The following is a 25,115-nucleotide window of genomic DNA, read 5'->3' as shown; positions in this document are numbered from 1 at the left end:
GCTGGGAGACAGACTTATTCATTACAGCACACTGTGGCATGTGCTTCAGTTGGGGGCAAGCCCAGGGAATCATGGCAGGCCATAAGAGGGGCTCTAGATCTCTCCCACCCCAACTGGAGTGTCTTACCAGACATTGGAAAAAGCAGAGGGAACAGCTGGTGCAAACAAGGAACTACAGGATGGCACGAATGTAGTGGAGGGAAGAAGGGGAAAATGAACCTAAGGGAAGGGTCAGATGACGATAGTCCTCTTCCCCACCACCCCTCCTCATTATTGAGCTGCATGAACTTTTGCCTGAGGTTACCAGAAAACTATTGGAAGGTTCTAAGCATGGAAGTAACTGGATCTGGCCCTTACCTACCCCTCCACCTTCACCTCTGACTTTCTTCCTACTCCAGTGAACTATTTCACTCTCCTGAGCCTCACATTTCCTCCACAGGACAGAATTTTCTCTTGCCTGTCTTTCCACCCTTCTCTCCATGTATGGCTAGTTGACTAATCTTCCCTGAGTTTTTGTCTCAGATGTCTCTACCTCCAGGAAGTTCTCTGTGGCCCCCATGGTCTGAGGTGGATTTCCCTGATTCCTGGAGAATATTTCCCATAGATCTTATCACTCTATTCTATAATTGTCTGCTCATCTCTGTCACCTACTAGACTGTGAACTTTCTGAGGGAAGCCTGTCTCTCTTTTTCACTCTTGTGTCACCATTGCCTTACATGCCCAGAATAGACCCTGAAAAAAATTACTCTCAAAAGAAGAATGAATGACTAGATGGATGGATGAACAGACAGATGGATAATAACTTAGAAAAGATAACTTCATGGAAAAGACCCAAGGACTTCAGCCAAATGTCCCCCTTTCCTATATAGACTGAAAGGCTGGGGAGGACACATCTGTAGAGACTGCTGAGGGGTAGGGTAGAGGGTAGGTGGTAGAGTGGTGCCATATTCCGGCTTTAATTATTCCCATGGAAACAGTTGGACCACTCCTGGCTCCTTCCAACCCCACATCTCCATCTTCCATTCTAGCTTTCTAATGAAGAGACAATAAAGAACATCACTCACTGGACTCTGTTTAACTATTACAACTCCTCTGGTTGGAATGAGAGTGTCCCCCGGCCACCCCTACACCCTGCAGATGTGCCCCGGGGTTCTTGCTGGGAGACAGCCGTGGGCATTGTGAGTAGTTATGCTCTCCTGCAAAAGTGATCCCTGTTCTCAGATCTTTGTTATTCCTTCCTTGATATTTCTTTTTTTTTAAGCCATCAAAATGTCAAGCCAGTATTTCTTAGGAAAGTTCTACCTTTTCTCTTTCCCAATTTTTTCAGCATCCCACATATTTTTCTCCCTGCTCCATTCATCAATCTAATACCATTTGGATTCATTTAGAATCTTACTACAGATTTCACTGACAACCTGAGGTTCTACACCCTGAAATAAGGAATAAATTCTCCTAAAACTTGGATGCAGAATTCGTGTGTATATATGCATCTATGCATTTTTGTAAAGAAAATAAATGGTTTTCATTAATCTCAAAAATTGAAAACTACCATTTTTCTTTATTCACTGTCACCACCATTCCTGTAGCTTACACAGTATGGACTTCAAAGGCTAATGTTCTTTGCCTTCTTTCTTTGAAGAAATACTTCACGTTTCTGCCTAGGGATCAGCTGCCCTCTTTTCCTCAACTCCACCTCCTGCACAGGGTTTTCTTTTATATGTCACCACACTGAGATGCAGTTTATTACTTCTTTATGGGTTCCCTGAAGAATCCAACCTCATAGAGCACTAGACAACAGTGTTTTTAACTGAGGATAATGAAGTACAATGAAGAAAGGGATTATATCACATCAACACTGCCTCTAAATCCACCAGCAGATATTTTCCTGCGACAGGGTGTCCTTCCCACGGGGCCCTGGGGGCCCTTTCTCCCCAATTCCTCCCTGGAGGGCTCAGACTCACCATTTCTTACTCCTCCAATCCAGATTCCCCCATACTCTTTAAATCCTCCCCACCATTAATGTACAAAGCAATCCAACTTCCCTAGTTCCTGCATTTCTAAAGCCATAACAGGGTGTAACAGAGAATGCGTCTTCAAGTCAATAAAACCCACTCTCCTCAGAAGACAAAAGAGTTCATTACCTACATGGTTCTTTTGGAACATTCTGCAATAGAATTTCTCATTTCCTATGTCACACCCTTGGAAGGCGTCTCCTTTGCCCTCCTCCTTGAATGCCCATCACTGTTCCCAACACTGATTAAAGCTCTTTCTGAACTTGTCAATAATGATGGGTTTGAGCTGTCAGTAATGATGGGTTTGAGCTGCTATGTCCTGCTCACCTGTATCCTCCACCACCTCCACCCCAGGCCCCAGAGCATCAACTTGTACATAAGAGACCTGATACATGTTGATTTGTCTTTTACTTAGGAGCATTAACTTGAATTCTTATTGAGGAATAAACCTGAAAACTCATCAGCTGTTTATCGAGAAAATATTCATTAATCATCTTGAAGGATACAAAAATGAATAAAGCAGACTCTGTGTTCCCCAGGAACTTCAAGGCTATGAGATGTCTTAAAGGTTGTGATGATGCCTGGTAGATCTTTTCCATTTTTTTAATTAATAAATTATATACACTCTATAAAGCAGAGAAAAGCTTTGCTATTGGCCTTTCCACTATGTGCCTCATGAAAAACCTGCATTATTATCTTTGTATAACAAGGCAAAAATCCAATTAGCAGGAGATGAAGAAGGCTAGCTCTTGTCCCCAGGGACGATGGTCAGATTCAGTCTTAGCTGGGGGCAGCTACATTTCAGAGGAAGTGGAGGAAGCAAGGAGGGAGCCTTCGGATCCTCTCTCTGTAATAATATTGATAACTACCATACATTGGGCATTGCCAATGTGCCAGGCAATTTGCATGCATAATCATTAAGCTTCCCAATAACCCTGTAAGGTTGATATCATTATCAGCTTTGAGAAGCTCAGAGATTATTCCAAAGCAATATGAATGGTAACTTGTAGAGCTGGGACCTAAAAGTAAGCATTTTCCAAAGCCTGGGGTCCTTTTTCTGCACTACTTCTCTGCCACCAAGAACCAGGAGGTCACAGAGAAGATTCAGGTGGGTGGGGAAGACTTTGCATGATTCCAGTCAATTGGGAGAAGTGGGCAAGGTTTGACCCTGACTATGCCCTTTTCCTGTGCTCCCCCTTGCAGGAATTCATGAGGCTGACAGTGTCTGACATGCTGGTAACGTACATCACCATCCTGCTGGGGGACTTCCTGCGGGCTTGTTTTGTCCGGTTCATGAACTACTGCTGGTGCTGGGACTTGGAGGCTGGATTTGTAGGTCACTGTTTCATGAACTTCCCGCAGAGAGGCGTCTCAACCATCCTATCTGATATAGTCGGATGCATTCATAGACATTTGTTTAGATAATTGATGCCAGTTTCTGCTCTGTGAAGTAGTGAAGCATTTTATCTGTATTTCCCTTAAGTGTCATATTTGCCTTCCTAGAGGAAATTCACTTTTTCCCCCATGTAATTAACAAAATGACCTTCTATTTGGGAAATGGAGGCATTTGGCCTTGGGAAAGGTAGATCACATGCTTCAGTGTCAAGCAGATGTTCATTAGGAAAGGCAAGGAACACCATACTTGAAGTCCACACTGGTTAAGAGATAGGAATGGTAATCGAAGTGGATAAGGGGAAATGGTAGTTCTTTTTCTTTTTTCTTTTTTTTTAAGATTTTATTTATTTATTTGAGAGAAAGAGAGAGAGCAAGCCTGAAGGGTAGGGAGAGAGAGAGGGATTGCTGAACAGGAAGCCTAATTCGGGGCTCGATCCCAGGACACTGAGATCATGACCTAAACTGAAGGCAGACCCCTAGCCAACTGATCCACCTAGGCAGCCTGGAAATGATAGCTCTTAATTTTTGAGACTCTAATGAAATCCTGGGGTGGGAGAGGGCAGATGTGAACATGAATGTTTCACAAAGTCTTGGAACAAATCAAGAACACAGCAACCATCGGTGCTGTCTTTTGGATTATGCTTTGAGAAACCTCTTTGTCCTCATTCCCTCCACCTGGGATATTCTTCTTCCCCACCTACCTGGGAAACTGCTCATTCTAAATGAGTGCCATTTCCTCTCTGTGGTGGCCTTCTGTGATATGGTGGAATGTCTGGCCTCATCTGTCCTGTGCATGTCTCTTCCTCAATGCCTCATTCACTGACCTTATTAGTCACTGTTGTTGGTGGGTGGGAGACACTTCCCCTTCACTGAGCTCCAAATCTTGTTTACCTGTGTCATCTTCATTGTGGCCTACAGTATGTACCTGGCCTCGGTCAGTTTTTTTTTTTCTTTTAGTCACCAGACACAATTTTACTTAGGCCTACTCAACTCCTCCTCACAGTGAGGAAAACTTCATAATCTCATCTGAGAACAGGGATAAATGAACCTTATACTCAAAGAGGGCACCATCTTTAATAGGACAACATGAGACTGCTAAAATGTCATTGCCCTCAAATTAATTTATAAGTTCAACAAAATCCCCAAATAATACTCAAGTTTATTCTAAAAATAAATATGTGGAAGTAGCCAGGAAAAAATTTTAATATAACAAAATGAAAGGGACTAGACCTACCATTATTTTAAAGCATATTATGAAGCTATAATAATTCCAACTGGTACTAGGGAATAGGCAAAGTTACCAATGGAACAGAATAGAAAATCCAGAAATACAATCTAAATGAAATAATGTATGTGGAAATTTAATTTAAGATAAAGACAGTCTTTTAACCCAGTGGGAGAGGGGGGATTATATGATAAAGGGTAGAGACAACTGGTTAATTGGGGGAGAGACTGTACCTCTCATTCATTTTACCTAAACACATAAATTGTAGGTAAATCAAAGTTTTAAACATCAAAAAATGAAATCATAAATTTCTGAAAGAAAGCATATATAAAGTTACAATCTTGACGTGAGGACAATTTTCCTAACCAGGACACAAAGCCCAGAAGATGAGAAGTTTTAAAAAATATTTTTAAATGTTAAATTTTAAATTCCCAAGGTTTAACCTTCACATATTTGGAATATGTACATTTCCTCCTTTGATCCATACCTGACTCTCTTTCTCTCTCTCCTAACTTCCTCCTCTTCATCCCTGTCACCCTTGACCTCCATTTCTGGAGGACAAATGGGAAAGTTAGTTTAGGCATGCTGCATGAGGACCCCCAACTCCCCAGTGCTCACACACTTTGCATTCTTTCAAATAGTTGACATATCTCCAAAATTCTGAAAATCAGAGTCATTCTGAAAACCTGAATCTGGCTGAGCTCTTTCCTTTCAATGAACTGCACTCAGACTAGAAGAAAACTAGAAGGAGAAAAGACAACTGGAGGAGTGGTTTAGTTATTTTGTTTGCTTGCTTCCTTTTAAAGCTATTATTGTATTTGACTCCTCGTTTAGATGTTTGCATTTGGTTATTTATTAGATTTATTCCTTTATTATAATTTCAAGGTAAATTTCTGATTAGAGCAATGATAAAATGTTCTCTGAGGGGCCAGGGTCCTCCCAAGAACACACTGTCAGCCCACAGGCTCTAAAAAGTAAAAACTCTCACTTTTTTTTTTAATTCTCACTTTTTTAATTGAAAAAGTCATTGGAAAAATTTTCAACTTTGAGAACTTCAAAACTTTTCTCAAAAAGTAGAAATGTGTTAAAGAAACAGAAGCATGAATCCAAGGCTCCTATCTGGTCACTAGACCAAGCTCTTTGGAGAGGCCTCGACTTAGCCAGTTGGCTGGTAACAGGGACTGGCAGATGCCTAACAACTTCCTTTCTCTCCGTCTGCCTCCCTCTGCAGCCCTCTTATGCTGAGTTTGATATTAGTGGAAATGTACTCGGCTTGATCTTCAACCAAGGAATGATCTGGTGAGCTATGCTTTTTGTCTGGGGACCACTGATTCGGGGAAGTCAGAAAACTGGAATCCCAAGCTTGGCCTCCCACCTAGCTAGGTAGAGGCTGGAAAAATCCTCAGTCCTCTCTGAACTGCCTCCATTCAGATGACAAAAAGAAGGAAGATGAGATGAGAACCAGGACAGTATCTGGCCCACCCATGTGCTAGCATGGACAGAGAGGGAAGGAGGGGGATGTAGAAAGATAGGAGGGGGAATGAGAAGGAGGAAGAAAAAAAGGAAGTAGAGAGGGGAGAAAGGAGGAGGGAAAAGGGAGAGAGGGAGGAGAAACAGAGGAGGAAAGGCAAGAAAGAGGAGGAGGGAGAAAACAGAAAGGAGAGGAGGAGGAGAGGAGCCAAAGGGTTCCCTCCTCTGAGATGGGAGATGAAGAAAAGGCTGTGTAATTTCACCCAAAGACCTTTAAGAGGCCAAGGGCTCACTGCAAGCCAGCATCCAATTCTCTTCATTTAAGAACTTCAGATCCATTTCTGAACAGCAATGCTGTTTTAGGGGGATCACAGAGAAACAGGCAGGAGGCCAAATAATTTGCTAGGTCCCTCGTGGTGAGGCAGTGGTTAAATCCCGGCCAGAAGCCAGGCCAGTAGAGCTTGGAGGTCTCCTTCTCCTGAGGAATGGGTGGCTGGGGCTTGGTGGTAAGCATCCTGCTGCAATGGGAGGCCCATGCCCTTGGGATGTGCAGGGAAAGCAGCTAGGCCTCATACTCCTAACCCATCAATCCCATTTCCCCCTGTCATCCTTCCCTGGCATCTCCTGCTATGGGGCCAACCAGGTGTGTGGTTTCTACCCTTCCAGGATGGGCTCCTTCTATGCTCCAGGACTGGTAGGCATCAATGTGCTACGTCTGCTGACCTCCATGTACTTCCAGTGCTGGGCAGTGATGAGCAGCAACGTTCCCCATGAACGTGTGTTCAAAGCCTCCCGATCCAGCAACTTCTACATGGGCCTCCTGCTGCTGGTGCTCTTCCTCAGCCTCCTGCCAGTGGCCTACACCATTATGTCCCTCCCGCCCTCCTTTGACTGTGGGCCATTCAGGTGCACAGTCTTGGTTGCATGGGAGCAGCTCCTTTCCCAGTCTGCTCAGAGGTCCAGTTCTAGTGTCACACCAGCCTGCAAAAGGCCATGCAGCTCTGAGCAAATCATCAGAGCTGTTCAATAGCATTTTCTGCAAGGATGGAAATGTATTTCTACGTGATCCAATATGGTAGCCACCAGCCATGTGTGGCTTTTGAGCACTTGAAATGAGGACAAAGAAACTGAATTTCTTTATATCATTATAATTCGTTTTTTTTTTAAAGATTTTATTTATTTATTCATGAGAAACAGAGAGAGACAGAGTCAAAGACAGAGGCAGAGGAGAAGCAGGCTCCATGCAGGTCTCCAGGATCACACCCCGGGCCAAAGGCGGTGCTAAACCGCTAAGCTGGGGCTGCCCTCATTATAATTCATTTGAATTTAAATCACCACACATGGCTGATGGTTACCATATTGGACAGCGCAGCTCTGACCTTTTAATATGTGGATAATCTACTGCTCTGGATTCCCTTTACCATGGGATAAGTAACGGGGGATATTCTGAAGATGAAATACCCATACATTTATAAGTGCCATTCAAATGTGAAGCAGGAATTGAGACTTTTGACTGCCCCCTCCCCCGCCCCCGGCCCCATGCTCTGCAGAGCATTTGTCAGCACTGCTGGTTTCAATATAAGTCAGACTAGTTCAGGACACTGGGTGTTGTATAAAGAAATAAGTAATTATGTAAGGAGGTACATTGAGAGACAATATACACCTGCTGCTCTCTTTCCAAACATGAGACCCTCTGGACACAAAGCCATCTCTCTACTCCATAACAAGGAGTTGATTCTGTGGTTCAAGCAGTTTGGAACATGCTGCCCCTTTTATCTGCCACCTTCTCTCTTAGAAATGCTCGAGGCACACTCTTTATTAATGGATCAGAAGAATCAGGCAACAAGATAATATGTATGAGCCATAAGTTTCCATCCTTATCGAGCACAGACTCTTTCTTTATGTAATACCCATGTGAGGCCGGGAGTAAGGTGAGGCTGGTGATGTGGCGATGCTGCACTTGCACAATCCTCCGAGTGAGTAGTGCCTTCAGCTGTGCATCCCAGGGCCTCACCCACCTCACTCTAGTCCTGGCTCCATGCTCACCAATGTGGATCAACACATGGGGAAATGCTGATCCAGCACCTTTCTGTTTACAAGGGACGTAGCTAGAGAAAGCCCTATGCTCGGTGTCCCCCAGCAAGTGCGGTGGTGCTCAGAGACGTTAGTGGAGTGCTCACGGCGGAGTGAGATCCGGCTGCACAGGTGTTCAGAGGGCAGGAAAGGAAGGCTAGGTTTAGAATAGGAGAATGGACTGAGCGGTAGAAGGCCTGGGATACCAGGCTGAAGGGAGAACTACATGAGAGAAGTGATAGAAGCTTCTTTTGACTTCCTAAGCAAGGTTTGGATGGCTGAGCTCTGGATGCAAATGCCAGTGCCACTTTGCTCTGGCTGCCTACCTGCCCCCAGACAGGAGGCCCATGAATGGGTTGCCTGGCCCTCATCATCTGCCCCACCCTTGCTTCATGGCTACCGTGAGAGGTCCCGACAGCCTACAGCCAGGGAGCACGGAAAGGAACGTAAAAACAGGACTCAGAAGGAATCATGGCTGCCACCACCCTCCTGTCACCCTTCTGATCAAAACTTACCAACAACTAGAAGTTCATTCCTCAGATGTTTCTACAGCTGTTCTCTCTCTTGCTTGCTCCAGGTGTTTTCCAAAGGTCACCTCGTCAGTGAGCCTTTCCCAGGAGAGCCTAACTAAAATATCACACACACACATACACACATTTTTTTAAAGATTTTATTTATTTATTCATGATAGACACACAGAGAGAGGCAGAGACACAGGCAGAGGGAGAAGCAGGCTCCACGCAGGGAGCCGGATGTGGGACTCGATCCGGGTCTCCAGGATCGCCCTGGGCTGAAGGCGAGCGCTAAACCGCTGGGCCACCGGGGCTGCCCAACACACACACTTCTTATCATTGTTTCTGCTTATTGCATCCCTTTATCAACAGCTAGCATCCCAGTCCTTTTGTTTATTTACTGTGTTTGTTGTCTGTCTCCTTCATCAGGACGTAAGGTCCACAAGGATGTGATTTTTCTTCCTTTCTCACTGTCTAGAAGTGAACATCTGGTTTATGGTCAGTGTTCAGACTAGACCTCTCAGGTCACAAAAATTTACTTTTGCAGGGAGGGACTTAGGGTTTCAACCGGATCCAGGCAGACAACATAAATGGATGAGATGGGCAATGTTGAGTCCTGTAAATTTTTTGTAAATAAAGTTTAATTGGAGCACAGTCACATCCACTTGCTTACATATAATCTATGGCTGCTTTCTCACTACAACAGTACAATGGAGTCACTCCAACAGAGATATCTGGTTCGCAAAGCCTAGAATCTTTATTATCCAGCTCTTTCCAGGAAAAAGAAAATTCTCAGCCCCCTGACTCAGAGTGTAGACTCTGGAGTAAGCTTGGATCATCGTGAGAGGTTCCTTAGCTCCCTACACCACAAGTTAATTGCCTATCACATGGAAATAATTGTAGTGCCTCCCTCCTAGGATTGTTATGAGCATTTACTAAATTATTTGCAAAGTGCTTAAAGGAGGGTGCTAATTTCTGTAATAAGGCATATATACGAGTTTATTAAGCCTGGGCCCTGCCCAAGCTGGGGATGGCTGGTACTCATAACAAGACTATGAGGGGGAAAGCATTATCTACACCAGGGCTCAGCTAACTTTTTCTGGAAAGAGCCTGAAGGTAAATATTTTCGGCTTTGGGAATCAAGAGGCAAAATCAAGGATATCATGTAAGTACTTGTATAATAAGAGAAACAGGGATCCCTGGGTGGCGCAGCGGTTTGGTGCCTGCCTTTGGCCCAGGGTGTGATCCTGGAGACCTGGGATCAAATCCCACATTGGGCTCCCGGTGCATGGAGCCTGCTTCTCCCTCTGCCTATGTCTCTGCCTCTCTCTCTCTCTCTGTGTGACTATCATAAATCAATAAAAAAAATTAAAAAAAATAAGAGAAACAAATGGGCACAAAGTTTTTAGTGACAAAATTCAAGATATGATAATAATAGAGTATAATTTTTTGTAAGATACATCCACCATTGAAAAGGATGGAGTACTTTTTATATGATAATATCTCATATAACAGAATCTCAAAGTCATCAAACATCAGTTATACAGCTCAGATTGCCGCCTTTGCTGCCTGGATCCATCATTGTACCAGACATGACAACACATCTCCCACCATAGAAGAAAACTTGCCATAGTACTTAACTACTGCTAAGCCACTGAATTGCTGTGCAGTAGGGCGAGTTAAAATACTCGGCTTCTATTTTTGACAAAAAAAAATGTACAGAAAGGAAAATGATTATGAGTTAAGGATTTTTTTAAGCTTGTGGCTGGAATCCTCTCAACCATCTCAGCAGAAGGCAAACACAGAGACAGAATTCTCCAGGAAAGATCAGTGTGGGTCCCTCTTGTCTAATGGACTGAATTCCCATGACATTTGTGGAAAACCCATCAGGTATTTAAGAATGTCACATGAGCAGTAACACTGCCAGCTTTTGCTGTTATCTTAGGGCTGACCCACCATTGTATTTTGGGAGTAAATAACTTGTTTTCTAGTTTCATGGGTCCACAGACAGGGAAGAATTGTGCCCCAATATCGATCATACCTAGAGTCTTATCAATCTATACGTGATTTAGCTGGTGAGATTTGGGACTTCAGTGCTGATGATATTTAGATGAGATTTTCGACTGTGGGTTGATACTCTAATGAGTTGCAAAACTTTGGGGGATGTAGGAATGACAGTGAATGTATTTTGCTGGTGGGACAAATGTGAATCTTCAAGGACCAGAGAGCATATGGTGATGGGTTGAATAATGGCTCCCAATGATGTTAATATCCTAATCCCTGGAACCTGTGAATGTTATTTTATATAGCAGAAAGGTCTTTGCCAATGTGATTAAGTTAAGGATCTTGAGATGGAGAAATTATCCTGGATTATCCAGGTGAGCCCTAAATGATGAATGTCCTTACAAGAGGGAGGCACAGGGAGATTTGACTACAGAAGGACAGAAAGTGATGTGACCATGGAAGCAGAGAGAGATATGAAGATTCAATGTTGCCAGGCTTGAAGATGAAGAAAGGGGCCGTGAGCCAAGGAGTGCAAGGAATAAAGTTCTAGATGCTGAAAAAAAGCAAGGAAATAGATTCTCCCTCTGAAGGGAGTGCAGCCCTGCCAACACCTTGATTTCAGCCCAGTGAAACATGTCAGACTTTTGGCCTCCAGAACTATAAGAGAACAAATGTGTATTGTTTGAAGTCACCTGTGTGGCAATTTGTTACAGCACCCATTGGAAACTAATACACCATCTAATACATCATGATGCAAGGACAAAATAACCCACATTTAACTGTGACTTCATAACATGTGAAATTCACTTTTCTTGTTTTTACATGACAGACGGCCACTAATAATAATAAAAAATTAATTAATTAAATGTCATAATATGGTGATATGCATGGCACTTAAAAGTGCTAAGCATTGGGATGCCTGGGTGGCTTGGTGGTTGAGTATCTGCCTTTGGCTCGGGGCGTGATCCCGGGGTCCTGGGATCGAGTCCCACATCGGGTTCCCCTTGGGGAGCCTGCTTCTCCCTCTGCCTGTGTCTCTGCCTCTCTCTTTGTGACTCTTATGAATAAATAAATAAAATCTTTTTTTTTTAAATAGTGCTAAGCATTGAGATGGCCACAAATGATCTCTGACACAACAATTCCGTGTCTGCCACTAGAACACCAAAACAACCATAGACCCTATTTAAGTGAATAAGCATGGCTGTGTTCCAGTAATGTTTTACTTACCAACACTGAAGTTTAAATTACCTACTCCAATTGTTATATATCACAGAATATTCTTCTTCTTTTTTTCCCAATCATTTAAATACAGAAAAACCATGCTTCATTTTCAGGCCATGTGAAAACAAGTAGCAAGCCAAATCTGGCCCATGGGCCATTTTTTGCCAATCCTTGCTCAATACTTTACAGAAGAGAAAAATGAAGCTTCTGGTTGCAACATTTTGGAGGGCACTTATAATTTGATGGCCTCATACACATGATTTTTAAAAGATTTTATTTATTTGTTTGTTTGTTTGTTTGTTTGTGAGAGAGCATGAGCAGGAGGAGGGGTAGAGGGAGAAGCAGACTCCCTGCTGAGCTGCGAGCCCAACCTGGGGCTCAATCCCAGGACCTGAGCCGAAGGCAGATGCTTAACAGACTGAGCCCCTCAGACACCCCCACAATATTTTATATAAATTTGTATCTATGCCGTCTAAACAATCTTCTGAGGAAAATACTATTATTATACTTACAATACCATATTCTGCTATATTATTTTCTATTATATTATATAGTTGAGGAAACTAGGGCAGAGAAATGTTCAGTATCTTGGCTGAAGATATGAAACCTCTGCAGCACTGTCTAATAAAATTTTCTATGTGATAAAAAATTCCATATCTACTCTTCAAAAATAGTACCTACTAGCCCCATGACTACTGAGCACTTGAAATGTGAGACTAAAAAACTGAATTTTTTGTTCTATTTAATTTTAATTAATTTTTAAAATTATTATTCTATTTTAATAGCTCCACTGGACAGTACAGCTCTAATGGGGAGAGTCAGGGAACTGATAAAAATAGGCAGAAAGAGAATAAGTAAATTATCCAGGGTGTCCCACAGCTAATAGATGAAGGAGCAAGGTTTTGAACATGAAATTTCAAGCCCTAAAGTCCATTTCTTGACACTGAAAGGACTCACCAAAGCCAAGCAGAGGACCCTAGTCTCTGGGAGGTCAGTCTTCATAATGGTTCTTAGGTATTAGAAGAAAATCAAGATTACTGCTGTGACCTCTCCAGGAGCCTGTCCTAGGAAGTCCAGTCTCCTGAAACTGTAATCTGAAGACAATTGTAGGTATTTTTGAGCGGCCCCATAAGGTTATCTCTTACAGAAGCCTCTAGGGAACTCTTTCCATGCCCTGGGGACCCAGAGGGAGCTCCATGTCGATTTTACAGCCATATGGTAGGCAATTTTCTCCCATGAGAGTATAGTAGAAACTCCATTTTCATCCTGCTGAAAAAGGTGTCAGACACAGGAGACCAATGTAGTCTGAGTTCTCAGGTGCCAAGGACATGATGCTGATGAGCCTGGGCATTGACCCGGCTATAAGATACAGCCAAATGGCAGCCCCTTATGGGGCATTTTTATGTGCAGTTCCTATGGAGCAGAGCTCTGGTTCTTCCAGGAAAGCAGTGGGAGGTGGCAGCTTTGGATTCACAGGGGCGTGGGCCACAGGTGTTTGTGCCACATGAGTTACGTACTGTGCTGTCATGTGTTCTCTCCTCTTTACAGTGGGAAAAACAGAATGTATGATGTCATCCAAGAGACGATTGAAAACGATTTTCCAACCTTCCTGGGCAAGATCTTTGCTTTCCTTGCCAACCCTGGCCTGATCATCCCCGCCATCCTGCTGATGTTGTAAGTTAGTGAGGGCCCACGGCTCTGCGTCGTGGCAACCTCCCCTTACACCTGAGCCTTCCCTGGCAGATCTTTCTTTCCCCACTCTCTTAATTAATCTACATTTCTTAGAAACAGATCTGGAGACAAAGATTCAAATGCAGATAGTTAATTGGGGAGGGAGAGAGGGCAGTGAGATGGGGGAGGAACAAGAAGGTCATGACCACTGGGATGACTTTAATCCTGCTGGGAAACTCTGGGAATCGGTGTGCCTCAGAGTTATCCTGTTCAAGGGTGGGGGACTGGGCATTTGTAGACCGGCGCCCAGGGCTCACTGGTTGGGTAGGACTGGGAAACATAAAAGGAGAGAGAGGTTGGTTTATTGCAGTTTGGGTCAGCTACCTTCGTGGGTAGAATGGTTTCTGCACGAGTTGGAAGGGAAGCTCCAGGCCAGAAGGAAAGGAACTGGCAGCTTTAAGTCTTACAGGGAGCACACCGAAAGCGGGATCCAAGGAATACGGATGGGCACTGCCAGTATCTGCAACACTCTCCTAAACACTCACTAGAAATGTTAAAGACCTCTGGGCACTGGGTCTCTACGAAAACAGAGGGGCTGGTTCAGCCTGTCCTTGGGTGTGCTAGGTGCATTTGGTTCGTTCACCACTCTCCCTCCCACCAAAGACTGAAAAACCCTGGAGGATGGTTGGGTGGGTTTCATGATCTCTGTATTGCCAACACCAGCCCCAGGCCTAGAGCAGAGGAGGGAAACAACAGATGTTCAAGGAAGGAACAGGGGAAGAAAGAAAAGAAGGTGGGAAGCGAGAGTCCTGAATTGGAATTACCACCAACGAAAATGTACTAATGAAAATATGAGGTTGTTTTTCTTTTCTTTTTTTTTTTTTCTTTTTTTAAGATTTTATTTATTTATTCATGAGAGACACAGAGAGTGGCAGAGAAACAGGCAGTGGGAGAAGCAGGCTCCATGCAGGAAGCCTGATGCAGGACTTGATCCCAGGACCCTGGGATCACACCCTGAGCCAAAGGCAGATGTTCAACCATTGAGCCACCCAGGTGCCCTGAGGGTGTCTTTCTTTATAAAATCCTGTTTTGGCATGCTTTTTTAAATTGGGAAATATTCCTAACATACAGAAAAGTACAGACAACTGTGAATGCAATCACAAGAGTAAACAAATGTTGATATTCTGCATTATGTGCTTCAGATCTGTCTTTTTCCAAGTAACAAATGTTAGGCATACATTTCAAGTGCCCTCCCAATCCTGCTGTCTTCCTTCCTCTCTAAAGGTAACCACTGTTAGAATTCATCGTAATCATTTCCACCCATAGTTTGGTGTTTTCGTCATGTGCATGTGCACTATCCTTCTCTGGGCTTTACGTGCACTCTACATAGCTTTCCTCACTCAACATTGTGTTTGGGGAATTTATCCATGTGGATACATGAGCCCACACTTTAACAGCTCTAGTCTGCTCTGCAGTATGATTAAATCACAGTTTATCCAGGGAGTGGGATGCACATAGCACAGAGCCTGACCAGAGCAGTTACCCAGGATGCATAATCAGCTTCTTCTGCTTTCAAGAACCCCTGCCACTCCCTACGTCTCAGATTTCCAAGAAAGACGACTCTTTTAGCCAACCTTTACTGAGCACTCTGAGAGCTAGAAATGTGTGTGTCATTTCCACATTTAATAAGATAGAAAGCAAGGTGCCCAGGACCTTCTCTAAATTAAGAAGGGAACTTAGGATAGTAGTAGGATATCTCTTTACCCTGCCCAGAGGCAACCTACTCCAGGAAGCCTGCTTTGATTCCTCCAGAAGGAGTCCAGCTCTTGTCATTTTCCAAGACTGCAGGATCACAGGAGGCTCCCTTTTCTCTTGCAGCCTGGCCATCTACTACCTGAACTCGGTTTCCAAAAGCCTTTCCCGAGCTAATGCCCAGCTGAGAAAGAAAATCCAAGCGGTGAGTCTGTCGGAAGCTTTTGTTCAAAAAGATGTCATGTTTTTGGTTTTTGCTAATTTGCTCTGTGAGTCCAGTTATATTATCTAAATGGCTTCCTTCTAAACCAGATCCCAAACCATCTGTATTATAGGAAGCCTTATAAGACTAAATGACATGCATTTATATTCTGAGGCTATTGGGGGCACACAATAATGATGACTTCAATTTGGAGAGGTTGCCAAAGAACAGGAGAAATTCAATGGACTCAAGCAATGTTCATACATAGTAAAGCCAGTATCCCCAATAATACCTATAGGTTAAAACTAATACTAAAATACTAGAGAAAATAATGTCAGAATGACACAGAGCTGTGCCCATGGTGTAAGGGTCTCTTGAGCCCCCGCCCCACGCAGGCAGCCTCTCTCCACACCACCTGACTTCTGACAGCTCTCTTCTGTTCTCCCAGCGCCCACCAGCCTCCTTCATGCGGTAAAGGGCAGACCCCACCCCGCTCTAAACCCTGTCCTCCTTGCTCTTCACTCCCTCCCCCTGAACTAATCTCATTTGCCTCACAGCCAGCTCTCCATCTACATCCTCCTCTGCTAATCTCACCATCCTCCTGCCCAGATACAGAAAACCTTGAAAGGCAGGACTGGCATGGTTTCTGTCCTCCCCTGGCCAGATGCTCCTTCAAATGTTGTGCAAATCTGAGTCTCAAGCTGCCCTCTCTAACCATTGACAGTGTGGACCAAGAACTGGCCATGTGGGGATCCCTGGGTGGCTCAGTGGTTTAGCGCCTGGCCTTGGCCTGGGGCATGATCCTGGAGTCCCGGGATCGAGTTGGGATCGAGTCCCACGTCGAGATCCCTGTGTGGAGCCTGCTTCTCCCTCTGCCTGTGTCTCTGCCTCTCTCTCCTCTGTGTGTGTGTGTCTCTCTCTCATGAATAAATAAAATCTTTAAAAAAAAAAAAAAAAAAGAACTGGCCATGTAAGGTAGTGACCAAGAACCAAAGACAGAGTTCTTGTACCCTAGATCTCACCATCCAGGGCTCTGAGCCTCAAACACCCATTCCCCTGAGAACCATTCATCCTTTTCCTGCAGCTCCGCGAAGTTGAGAAGAGCCACAAATCTGTCACGGGCAGAACTACAGGCAGAGATTCAGAGGACACAGCTCAAGGCACCTCCCAAAATGCTATCCAGCTCCCACTCACCAAAGAAGGTAAATACTATTTCATGATGATTACTTTTTACAAGCCCACATGGAAAGGTGGAAAGAGCATATGCTGAGAAATCAGGTGGGGCTGGGATGAAGTCAGAATTCTGACAATTAGCTGTGTGAAGTTAGGCACATTAAGCTAAGAATCAGTCATAGGTCCTACCTCATGGGGAGGGAAGAATGAGGCAGGATTATGCAAGAGGTGAGCTTCAGGGTCCTGGCACAGGGAGAGAACCCATGACTCTGAACTGGGAGGAATATCTGTGAAACAGGGGAGCACCACCACTTCTCCCACGAGGCCATCTCCCTCACCTCTACCCACCAAATCTCTCGCTGCGTTGTCTATGGTGACTCTGGACATTGGCCACAATTCAGCCTTCTTTTCTGAAATGATTTCATCTTCTTCGCTTTCTCTCCTGAGTCTGACAGTCCCCTGTTATATCTTCTTTATATCTATTTAACCTAATATAGGAGCGCTGCTGGTGTCCTCACCCAGATGCCTCTGGGATGCTCGGAGGGGTTGGCTGACATGGGTCACAGCCACCTGAGGATGGAGGAAGCATTTGTTCTGTGTCATTTTGAATGTTTTCTTCAGGAGGAGAAATAGATTTGAATCTGGCAGCTGCTACTTCTAACAGAACCAGTTTGTATTCTCTTTTAAAAAAGAGAAACACTGGAGTATCTGGAATAAAAGGATGAGAAGTGGCCACATATGTTCCAAAGAAAGTGTCACAGGGTGGGTCACCTGGGTGGCTCAGTGGTTGAGCGTCTGCCTTTGGCTCAGGTCATGATCCCGGGGTCCTAAGATCAAGTCCCCACAGGGAGCCTGTTTCTCCCTCTGCCTATGTCTCTGCCTCTCTCTGTATGTCTCTTATTAATACATCAATAAAATCTTTAAGAAAAAGAAAAGGGAAGTGTCACAGGCTTCAAAGGGGAGTGATCACAGACCCTCTCCACCTTGAAAGAGGAAACGTTGAATCAAAACAGACCATCTCTGAGGTGACCCCGTGTTTTAAAGGTTGGCCCTATTGTAAAATTAAACCACATCGATTTGCTGTGATTTTGACCTCTGATGCAGGAAATGAACAAGACACACAAGAAATGGCCGATAGTTCAGGAGTTTGAATTTTTAGTGCAGAAATTGTATTATTTATTTGATGCCTTTATGACATATAGGCAAGACCACACACACTCACACACACAAAGCACACAGAAATAGATAATTTAGCTGTATGGCAGCATTTCCCTGCAAGATGAACATCCTCCATTGGCTTATTTTTAATTCTTGAGGTCCAAAAGTGGCAGAAATGGCTGTGAAAGCTGGCCAGAAGGACAAAGGGACACGGTGTGCAGCCCTGGCAAATGCCGTGTTGGTATTGGAATACTTGTCAGTGTCAGTATTGCTCCTGGAATAGTAACAAATGACTAGTGAATCGTTAGTAGCAAGAAAACAAGTGGATGTCGCAAAAAGAGGACAAGGAGTCTGTGTCAAAATAAGACCTGTCCCTAGTGAGTCTCCCAAAATATATGGAACACATTTCGAAGCCACAGACGTTTTGTTGGTCAAACTGGCTGGCGGCCCGTTGATGCCCTCCAAGACTGGCTCAGGGATAAAATGCAGAAGAGCCGCTGGCTGGCAGCTTACCGTGAGGCTGAAGAAAATATTTGAAATCGGGATCCCTGGGTGGCTCAGCGATTGGGTGCCTGCCTTCGGCCCAGGGCGTGGAGCCTGCTTCTCCCTCTGCCTGTGTCTCTGCCTCTCTCTCTCTCTCTCTCAATGTCTCTGCATTTCATGAATAAATAAGTTAAAAAAAAAAAAAAGAAAAAAAAATATTTGAAATCACCTAATTTTCCCACATAGGGCAGGAAATGGAGTGAATGCAATGTTTGTTGTAGTATCACCAACAAAAATGAGAAAAGGGAATGGACATATTTGGACACCAACAGACTTAAGTAGGGAAGGAAAAAAAAGTAGGTGCACAAAATGTTTTCTGTGAGAAACCAGGGGACTGGGATCCCTGGGTGGCTCAGCAGTTTAGGGCCTGCCTTCGGCCCAGGGCGTGATCCTGGAGATCCGGGATCGAGTCCCTCATCTGGCTCCCTGCACGGAGCCTGCTCCTCCCTCTGCCTGTGTCTCTGCCTCTCTCTCTCTGTGTCACTCATGAATAACGAATAAAATCTTAAAAAAAAAAAAAAAAAAAAAGAGAGAGAGAGAGAGAAACCAGGGGACTTACCCTGGTTTGACAGTGGTCATCTCGTGTCCATACAGTCCCCATGTGCCTGTCCCTCTGACCCACCCCATCCCCGCCCAGCTCGACTCCCTGCTGCTTTAAAGTTTGCCCTTCCCCAAATTCAAGTTTTTAGTACAGATCTAAAGCACTTTGAGTTTTCTACTGCTTAACTCAGCACTGCAGCGTTTGATTTTTTTAAAAAAGTAGTGTGACCTGGAGTGCCTAGGTGACTCAGTCAGCTGAGCATCTGCCTTTGGCTCAGGTCATGATCCTGAGGTCCTAAGATCCAATCCTGCATGGGGCTCTATGCTCTATGCTACTGCTTCCCCCTCTTCTTCTGCCCCTCTCCCCTGCTTGTGCTCTCTCTTTCTCTCTCTCAAATAAATAAATAATTTTTTTAAAAAAATTAGTGTGATCTGAACACATCAGTGGGAGTAGGCCATGGGAGAGAGCCTAGGAAGACAGCCAGCATTTCATCTGAAAAACTCCAATGGCCTCCATGGCTGCCCTCACTTAGCTTCTCTTCTTGAAGTGGTCGCTAGAATGATACCAGTTACTGTAACAAACAGGCCCAAACAACTAATGACTCAAACACAATGAAGGTTTACTTCTCCCTCAACCTAAAGTCTATATTGGGTGTTTCCACTTGACAGTCACTTCCTTCCCTGGTGACGCCGCAGGGACACAGGCTCCTTCCACCCTGTGCCTCCGCCTGCTCCAGGACTGGTCTGAGGGGAAGAGCCCAGAGGACACACGTGGAAGTGGGCACATCAGTCACATGCCACATTCACCCCTCATGGAAACCTAGTCCATTTCTGTGTCTCAGGAACTGGGTTTGGTAAGGAGCAAGTCAGTAATCACCCTGAGGTCAGAGTTAGGGGAAGGGAAGGAAACTATTAACGAAAGCCCTAGAAGTTAGATGTGATTCCGTGTAGATTACATGGCCCCTTCCAGCATCATATATGACCCTGGAAGCCATCTAGGAGACTCGTACTGTTGTCCCAACTTTAATACTCCAGAAAGCCAGGCTCGCAGAGTCCAGTTTAAGGGCAGCATTCTAAAATCTAGCTCTCCAGCCAGTAGAGTATGTTCCTCCAGCAGATGTGTTTAGGCCTGAGGACCATCTAACCATTCTCACATTTCCACATGGGACTGGAATCCACACACCAAGTGGGCCGGCTCCGGAGGGCTCCAGTTCCATACTAGGCAACCGAGACAAGTTCTCCCGCATCCTCATTCTTATCTTGCTTCCTTTTCCAGGGATGACGCCTCACTCTGCCAGCCAAACCCAGACCCCAGACAAGAAGGCCGAGGATCCTGGGACCTTTGGTTCTGCCAGTGGGACCACGCTGCCTGCCTCCCAGGGCCTGTCTGTAGCTCGGCCTACTGGCTTCAGACCAGATTCTGGCCACGCTCGGCCTCAGACTCATCCTTGGAGGTCAGCCTCTGGAAAGAGTGCTCAGAGATCTCCCCACTGACAGCTGGGACTCACACAAACACCATCCTGGGGCTGATCCTTCGGCCCCACCAGATCATACACCCAAAACAATATTCTCTCTTCCTCTCTTTTCTCCCACACATGCATATTCTCTCTCTTCTCATTGAATGCGAAAAGTTTGATTACTTAGTCTCAGGCACTTGTTGGCTACCACAACATTCAGACAATGGTTTCATCCACTCTTTAGGGGGGCTGAGTCTCCCCACTCCCTATACACTGCCCTCTTCCCAGTACCTTGGTTCAGGCAGCTCTGGACCTTGGACTCACCATGGTTCCCTCAGCTCCAGACTTTGGGAGGAAGGAGAAGGCCATGACCACCACCATAGACTTTTCTCATGGCACCCATTCAGGACACTGGTTTCTGTTCATCTTATTAACTGGGAAGAAGATACAGAGGAGTCCACGTTCCTAACTATGGCCTCTATCCAAAGGAGATGAAGTAGTTTAAATAAAAGGTACAAGAAGCCACTGAAAATAAAGGTAGTGAACCAAAGTCCAGCCATTGTGAGTAGGAAGATGATTATCCCCCGGAACCCAGCCTGAGGGGAGCTGATGCCATTAAGCAGCAAAAAAACGCACTGGTGTCTTCTAGCAGCAAGGCAAGGAGCAAGTGTTTCTTCTAATTGAAGACAATTTAGATTGCTCAGGGCAGAAAAATCCTTCTCAAATACCAGATCAAAAAGGAATTTAATAGTCTGCTTCTTGTGTAAGGAATGTTGAAGACGATTTCTCTGAGGGGTTTGCAAAGGGTGCAATGCAGAGCCTTGTCTCCAGCAATTCTATGTTCAACTAGTGTCATGGCATGGGTCGATGCAGAACGTCTCCTGGGGGGCAAAAGCCAGGGAGGCCAGACATTGCGAGGGCCTTGGCTATAAGGACAAAGGCTCAGCAGTGTGTGAGTCACTGTCTAGGGCTCTGACGGTGCAGGTGTCCTATAGGTGGTGTCCTCCTCTCCTCTGCCCCGTGTTCCCAGATTCCAGGGAGCATATAACTTTAGAATCATCTCGTGCCATGTCTCTGAGTGTCCTAAAGGGAGTCTTCTCCCCCATCCACCTCCCAACCATGGCCCCTGGGGTTCTCAGGAAAATCCCCTACACCCTGAAAGTCAGACAAAGTCCTGGTGGGGAGATGGATATTTTATAGAAATTTCATAAGCTATGAATTAAAATAATTCCCAGGTTCCCCTTCAATTCCTTCCCCTTCTCACCCCAGCACCAGCACTTCACACATGACCTAGAATGGATTGGGAATGGGAACACGTGACCAGGAGAAACAGACCGGTTCTTTTGCCCCCTGTCCATCTCCAGGCGAGGCTAAAGAAAATGCTGCAGGTGCCTCCTGTGCGTGGAACTCAGGTCTGACCCCCAATACAGAACTCTTGTGGGTCATGTCTTCTTCTGGGAGGACACACCTTGGCCCTGAGCTTACCTGCCTGATGCCCTGACATGGGGATCCAGATAACCTATCCAACCAAGAGGCCCAAAAATGGTCACCATGTGACATGTGGCCTTCAAGACCACCTGCCTGGGTAATGCCAGTCCCTGGGGTGGGGAACAAGAGAGGCCTGAGTCATCAGCCTCCTTGTGATCACTATCAGCCTTCTGATGGCTACCAAAATGCCTCAACACCCACCATAGACACAAACACATTATCCTGTTCTGTTGATGCACAATTTTATGTGAGGGAATGTCTTTGTTGTCTATTTCTGCACAACAGATTATTCTCAAAATTTAACAGCTTAAAGAAATAAACACTGAGGAGCGCCTGGGTGGCTCAGTGGTTCAGTGACTGCCTTCAGCTCAGGGGATGATCCCAGGAGCCTGGGATCAAGCCCCATGCATCAGGCTCCCTGCTCAGTGGGGAGCCTGCTTCTCCCTCTCTGCCTTTGCTCCCCCTGCTTGTGCTCTCTCACTCTGTCAAATAAATAAATAAATAAAATGAAAGAAAGAGAGAGAGAGGAGAGAGAGAGGAAGGAAAGAGAAAGAAAGAAAGAAAGAAAGAAAGAAAGAAAGAAAGAGAAAGAAAGAAAGAAAGAGAGAGAAAGAAAGAAAGAGAGAGAGAGGGGGAGGGAGGGAGGGAGGGAGGAAAGAAAGAAGAAAAGAAAAGAAAAGAAAAGAAAAGAAAAGAAAAGAAAAGAAAAGAAAAGAAAGAAAAGAAAAGAAAAGAAAAAAGAAAGGAAAAGAAAAGAAAAGAAAAAAGAAAGGAAAAGAAAAGAAAAGAAAAGAAAAGAAAAGAAAAGAAAAGAAAAGAAAAGAAAAGAAAAGAAAAGAAAGAAAAGAAAAGAAAAGATTATCTCACACAGTTTCTGTGGGCCAACAATTTGGTAGTGGCTTTGCTGGTTCTCGGTATTGCTCTAGATCTCAGGTGGGGCTACAGGCACTGGAGGATTAGACTGGGACTAAAAGATCTGTTTTCAAGATGATTCATACATATTGCTATTGGCGGGAGGCTTCATTCCTTGCTGGCTATTAACAGAAGACTTTGAGTACTCCCCACATGGACCTCTCCATAGGGCTGCGGGGGTGTCCTCACAACTCAGCACTTGGTCTCCCCCACAGCAAGTGATGAGAGAGACAGAGAGAGAGAGAGAGAAAGAGAGAGAGAACACAAAGGGAAAGCCACATACCTTTTATTACCTAGTCTCAGAAGTTACACCATCAATCTTACCACTTTCTATCCACTAGAACTCAGTCACTAAGTCTAGCTCACACTCACAGGAAGGAGAACTAGGCTCCATCTCTTGAAGGGGGTTATCAAGGAATTTGTGGACATATTTTAACAGGACATTTCCCAATTCAAATAGTTGTGAGAACTCTCTCAAGACAACTCTAAAGATTTTTCAAGAAACGTCCATCGGAGAATTAGTTTATGGTGGCTCCCAGGACCCTTATGCAACAGAAAACTTCCAGTGAACCAGAGAGACAGGTAGAGGAAGAACGCATGGATAAGAGGGGAAGGGTGTTGCTGTGGTGTGGCTTTAGAGCTGGGACATGTTATTAGAAAGCAGTCCCATCATATCTGCATTCTTGGGTTTGACCCACCAGCTCATGCCACCTCACCACTTAGCTATTCAGCCTATCCAGGAGCCATCAGGCATGAGGATCACACTTTCTTCTTTTCTCTCTCCTGCCTTCCTTTTCTCTCCCTCCCTCTCTCTCTCTCTCCTTCTTTCTTTCCTCAGCTCACCTAAAAGTGATTTGAAATAGAAAGTCTATTTAACAATTTATCCAGAGAACTACCCAATGTCTTTACTGATATTACCCTAGTTTGTGCATTTCTCATTGGGAGAAAATGATACAGACCCTGGATTTTCTCTGTCAAAGGCTATTTTTGCAGTCAGATCTTTCCGTTTGTAATAATCAACACACTCAATGTCCATAAAGAACTCCACTGTTGGGGTGCCTGGGTGGCTCAGTGGTTGAATGTCTGCCTTCAGCTCAAATCATGATCCCCAGGGTCTTGGGATCGAGTCCTGCATCAGGCTCCTTGCAATGAGCTTGCTTCTTCCTCTGCCTATGTCTCTCCTCTGTGTGTGTGTATCTCATGAATAAATAAATAAAATCTTTTTTTTTTTTTTTTTATGATAGTCACAGAGAGAGAGAGAGAGGCAGAGGGAGAAGCAGGCTCCATGCACCGGGAGCCTGACGTGGGATTCGATCCCGGGTCTCCAGGATCGCGCCCTGGGCCAAAGGCAGGCACCAAACCGCTGCGCCACCCAGGGATCCCAATAAATAAAATCTTAAAAAAAAAAAAGAACTCCACTGTACACAGACTCAGATAAGTAGGAACACAACTTTGGTGAGGATCAAGGGCGACTTGCATACTCCTTCACCTGACTTGCATACTCACAGAAACTGGGGAGTGATGCACTAGCCAGTAGGGAGAGCTAGGCCAGGTAAGCACAGGGTCCACCATGCTGGTGACCCTCAACCCAGTAAACTCTGTAGAGCTCCACCCAAAGCTGGGACATCAGAGTTCCTGTAAGGGATAATAGGAAACAAACCCACATTGCAGAAAGGGACATTTGTCTCTTTGGATCTTGGCAGAAAGTGGGGAGAAAAAATCTCCCCTGAGAATTTATATCCACCAGGCAACCCTCACACAGAGGACCTAAATTCCCACACCAATTGTGCATTCCAGAAATCTCAGATGGAAAATTTTAATTTAAAGTAATCTTCGGTTAATAGTACCTCCAAGAAAGAGGAGGAAGAAAGCAAAGCAACAAAAAACAACACAATGAATAGAAAGTGTGTGAGATGATAGAAAAAGAATATAGTAGGGGGTACCTGGGCAGCTCAGTGGCTGAGCATCTGTCTTCGGCTCAGATCATGATCCCAGGGTTCTGGGATCAAGTGCCACATTGAGTCCCACACTGAGTCCCACATTGGGCTCCCTGCTCAGCGAAAAGTCTGCTTGTACCTCTGCTCCCCACCCCAACTTGTATTCTTGCTCACACCCTAACTCTTTCTCTATCATAAATAAATAAATAATCTTTTAAAAAAATAATGTATCAGGAATCAAAATAAATGCAAATGGACTAAGCCTTGCAGATAGAAGACAGAGATTGTCAGATGAATATTTTATAATCCCAAGTGCTGTTTCCAGGATAGCTTTAGAACCTAAGGATAGAGTCCCTTAGGGCTCTTTTTG

The 25,115-nt window shown here is 44.8% G+C and overlaps 1 protein-coding gene across 1 annotated transcript in view; it reads left to right on the top strand.

Annotated features, from left to right (window-relative positions):
• The window catches only part of TMC2 (transmembrane channel like 2), a 60,704-nt gene extending 38,474 nt beyond the window's left edge, over window positions 1–22,230 (top strand). Inside the window, exons 12-19 of the mRNA XM_077874104.1 lie at window positions 1,029–1,178; window positions 3,216–3,344; window positions 5,864–5,931; window positions 6,769–7,008; window positions 13,461–13,586; window positions 15,462–15,540; window positions 16,622–16,739; window positions 20,228–22,230. Coding sequence (XP_077730230.1) covers window positions 1,029–1,178; window positions 3,216–3,344; window positions 5,864–5,931; window positions 6,769–7,008; window positions 13,461–13,586; window positions 15,462–15,540; window positions 16,622–16,739; window positions 20,228–20,445 — 1,128 coding nt within the window. The 3' untranslated portion in view covers window positions 20,446–22,230. The remainder of the gene's footprint in view (window positions 1–1,028; window positions 1,179–3,215; window positions 3,345–5,863; window positions 5,932–6,768; window positions 7,009–13,460; window positions 13,587–15,461; window positions 15,541–16,621; window positions 16,740–20,227) is intronic.
• Window positions 22,231–25,115: the final 2,885 nt, after the last annotated feature.

Source organism: Canis aureus, chromosome 26, assembly GCF_053574225.1.
Source record: "Canis aureus isolate CA01 chromosome 26, VMU_Caureus_v.1.0, whole genome shotgun sequence".
Taxonomy (NCBI): domain Eukaryota; kingdom Metazoa; phylum Chordata; class Mammalia; order Carnivora; family Canidae; genus Canis; species Canis aureus.
The sequence above is the reverse complement of the archived record's forward strand: the minus strand, read 5'-3'. Positions and strand labels throughout refer to the sequence as shown.